Source organism: Nanorana parkeri, unplaced genomic scaffold, assembly GCF_000935625.1.
Source record: "Nanorana parkeri isolate BGI_ZX_2015 unplaced genomic scaffold, ASM93562v1 scaffold3167, whole genome shotgun sequence".
Classification (NCBI taxonomy): Eukaryota; Metazoa; Chordata; class Amphibia; order Anura; family Dicroglossidae; genus Nanorana; species Nanorana parkeri.
This window is the reverse complement of record NW_017309435.1, coordinates 7,840-11,090: the sequence shown is the minus strand read 5'-3', so window position 1 is coordinate 11,090 and position 3,251 is coordinate 7,840. Positions and strand designations below refer to the sequence as shown.

At 44.3% G+C, this 3,251-nt stretch overlaps 1 protein-coding gene across 1 annotated transcript in view; it reads left to right on the top strand.

The window, feature by feature from the left end:
• The window catches only part of LOC108802840 (N-acetylated-alpha-linked acidic dipeptidase 2-like), a gene marked incomplete at its 3' end in the record, with an annotated part of 58,970 nt that overhangs the window by 53,141 nt on the left and 2,578 nt on the right, over window positions 1-3,251 (top strand). Inside the window, exon 16 of the mRNA XM_018574693.1 lies at window positions 2,280-2,370. Coding sequence (XP_018430195.1) covers window positions 2,280-2,370 — 91 coding nt within the window. The remainder of the gene's footprint in view (window positions 1-2,279; window positions 2,371-3,251) is intronic.

Sequence of the window (3,251 nt, the reverse complement as noted above, 5' to 3'; positions counted from 1 at the left end):
TAAAAAAAAAAAAATTGCCGCGTGCGGCGCTAGAGTGTTCGGGTTTCACTTGAAGAAAAGGTGGCAACCCTATCTCCACCGCTCGCTACTGTCCAAAGATCTGAAGATTATCGGGCAGCCGTAGAGGATAGTGGGGCGGGCGCATGTGCAGTAGAGACCTTCTGCCGTGAGAAGAGTAGAAACTCGGTGTAAGTCAATGCACGTAGCCGGGAGCGTGCACGCGCACAGACATCGTGGGACACAGAAGGCACAGCAGTCAGCGCTGGATCAGAGACCGGCACCAGCGCTGGAGGGACTCCTGAAAAGAAGTGGAGTGGAAGGAAGAAGATGAACGAATCAAGAGGCATCATTTAAGGTAAAGTCCTTAAAGGAGAACTTTGGGGTCAGTGTTTTTCCCCATAGTTCTCCTTAGGGTAACGGGAGAACACAAACTAGCGTCTTCCCGTTACCCTAAGCTACAGTATACTGAGACGCCGGAGCGGATCCCGACATCGATGTCAAGATCCGCCCAGCTGCCTGAGTGACAGCTGGCTCTGCCTATCTAGAGGCAGAGCCAGCTGTACCCGCCCCTTCCCCCGTCCGTTCCGCCAGTCAGCGCTGGGGGAATCCAGCCACTCCCCTGTGACGGCAGAGAGCCGTGACAGGATCGAGAGGTGAGCGAACGCCGGTATCTGTTCGCTCACCTCCCGATTTACTGAGCCGACCTGTGATAGTCTCATTGTCACAGGTCGGCTAGAACTATGAGGTGAGTGGAAATCACTCATCTCATAGTTATCCTTTTAAAGTAGCATGGGGGTGGGGAGGAAAAGATCTGTGACTTTATTGTCCCTTTAAGCTATGATTTATGCACACATCTAAATGAGGAGTAACACCTCCTTCTCATTGCCTCATTCATTTGAATCTTTATATATATATGTATAGAGAGAGAGAGAGAGAGAGACTGAAAGGAAGCCACTACTGTTGTGTACTTTAGAGAATCCAAACCAATGGTTGACCCCAGTGTGATTGGTGCATCTTGTATTTGTAAAACAAAGACTTTTACAGTACTAAATAGTTACTTAGCATAAGTTACGTTTTTAAAGCTATGTTATATTACAAGTTCAACTATTTTAGAATGACACTGCTACTTAACATAAGCTGGAGTAGTGTGTCACAGCTAGAAGAAGATAGGGGTTTGAATCTGTACTCCCAGACACCATGTACAAACTGATGGTAGATAAAAGCTTACATGTGCATTAAGAGACCAACAATCATTTGTAGTTGGACAATTCATTGGCTGGACATGACCATATTGAGTAATAATTCAAGGAACATGTCCTAACCCTTCCCCACTATATCCAGAAGAAAAATGTCTAGGCTGGAGGTCCATAAGAATTGATCTTTTACATTCCTCTTGTCCGTGGGTGATTGTTTTCAATACATGTTGTCTTTTCCAGATCTCCAGTCCAGATGAGGATTTTGAGGGCAGATCTTTGTATGAAAGCTGGACAAACAAAGATCCTTCCACGCAGAGTGCTGATCTGCCAAGGTAAAGCGTCACGGTCCATCCCCTCAAGCTGGGCATACATACTGTCGTTAGAATTGTTTGCACTCCTCTGATCATGGTTTTTACATTTTGTGGCCAGCCCCAGCCCCAGGGTGCAAGAAAGACCATGCATGGATTTGTATAAGCATGAGCCAAATTTAACCCAACCCTTCCACTCCTTATCTAAAGCATGCCCCATTATTAGCTTGTTCTTGTAGCAATTAACAGTTTTAGTATTACTCCCTGTGAAGTCACCTGGGTTGTAAAATTCTTGCAGGGGCAGCTGCTAGAAGGGATCAACAGGGTGCCCTATGTCCGTTTCAAATGACTTGGGCATGTTCCCTGATCTGCATCTCCCAAAAGCCTTTTCTCTACACAGTGTAGTGGCAAGCTTTTGGGAGTCAAGGCAGCAGCTGGTTGGGAAGAAACCAATATTGCTTGCAGAGAGGGGTGGGGATAGTTGGAGTTCTGTAGACCAGCAGTGGAGACAACACTGCTTGGGATTTCAGTGCAGCAGAGGCCTTGTGTTGGCTTGCTATGGGAATATAGGAGCTCACTGGATTTATGGCAAATCGGCAGGTATTTTTCTGTCATTTCAGAATTATTTTGCCTAGACATGCACTGTAATTGCTGCTTTGATTCAGTAAACTTGTTCAGAATTGTCTTTGAAGAGTACACCTTTTTTTTTAGCTGTTTTTTCCTGCCTCTCTTATGCAGACTACCACATTCTCTTTTTCTTTCTCTTTCTCTGCAGGATAAACAAGCTTGGCTCCGGCAGCGACTTTGAAGCATATTTCCAGCGTCTAGGGCTTGCATCCGCAAGAGCACGCTACACAAAAAATAGGGTAAGAAGACTGAGATGCATGTGTCTGCAATGGATCCATTTATGGTGTAGACTTAGCTAGGGGAAACTAGATCCAAGCCTCAAAAACTAGATGGGACCTTGAATTAAGTCTGGGACCTCCTACTGGAGTACTGCAATCTGATAGCCGGCCAGTCACACAATAAAACCTGCTCACACCGGGTGGTGGTGATGGGCCCCCTTTCAGGCCTATGAAAGAGCAAACATTAACTATTTAACTAATAAGCATCCCATTCCGGATCATTTTTTTTTTCTTGAATGAACAAAATTCTAACTGATTGTTTCCATTCCGAAAACTTCATTCATTCCAAAATGGAATGTTAAAATCAATTAGATTTTGAACATTTGTCGTGTCTCTGATGGCATTAGCCAATGTTTTGAGGAGATTTTTCATATGAAAGTTTCAGCTTTAGCAACTGAGCTCTGTAGACACTTTTTCAACAAAGCAGTTAGGACTATTCTGGCAAATATGTTAAAGGGTCCAAGAGCTCGACCCGCATGCTGGATACTACAAAACTGGAAACTACAACAGAACTATTTCATATTTACCTGAGCAAAGATCAGGGAAATTCTTATTAGATCCTAGCATAATATATATAAGCCACTATATGTTCTCTATAAAGCAGAACAGTCTTCAGCAATCCTATATTTTACATCTGAAATTGGAAAACTAGAGAGTTCACTTACCCACCCTTGGTCCTTTCATCTAGCTTGGATTTGGCCAGTGGGAGGAGTCGGGTGGGGCCAGTACATCACTGTGGTAACACCCACTTACCAGTGATTGACATTTACTGTAGCTTTGGCTAAATGTGAACCGAAGACTGTAAACCAGATGCTGCTTGTTGCATATGTTTATAATTAGGG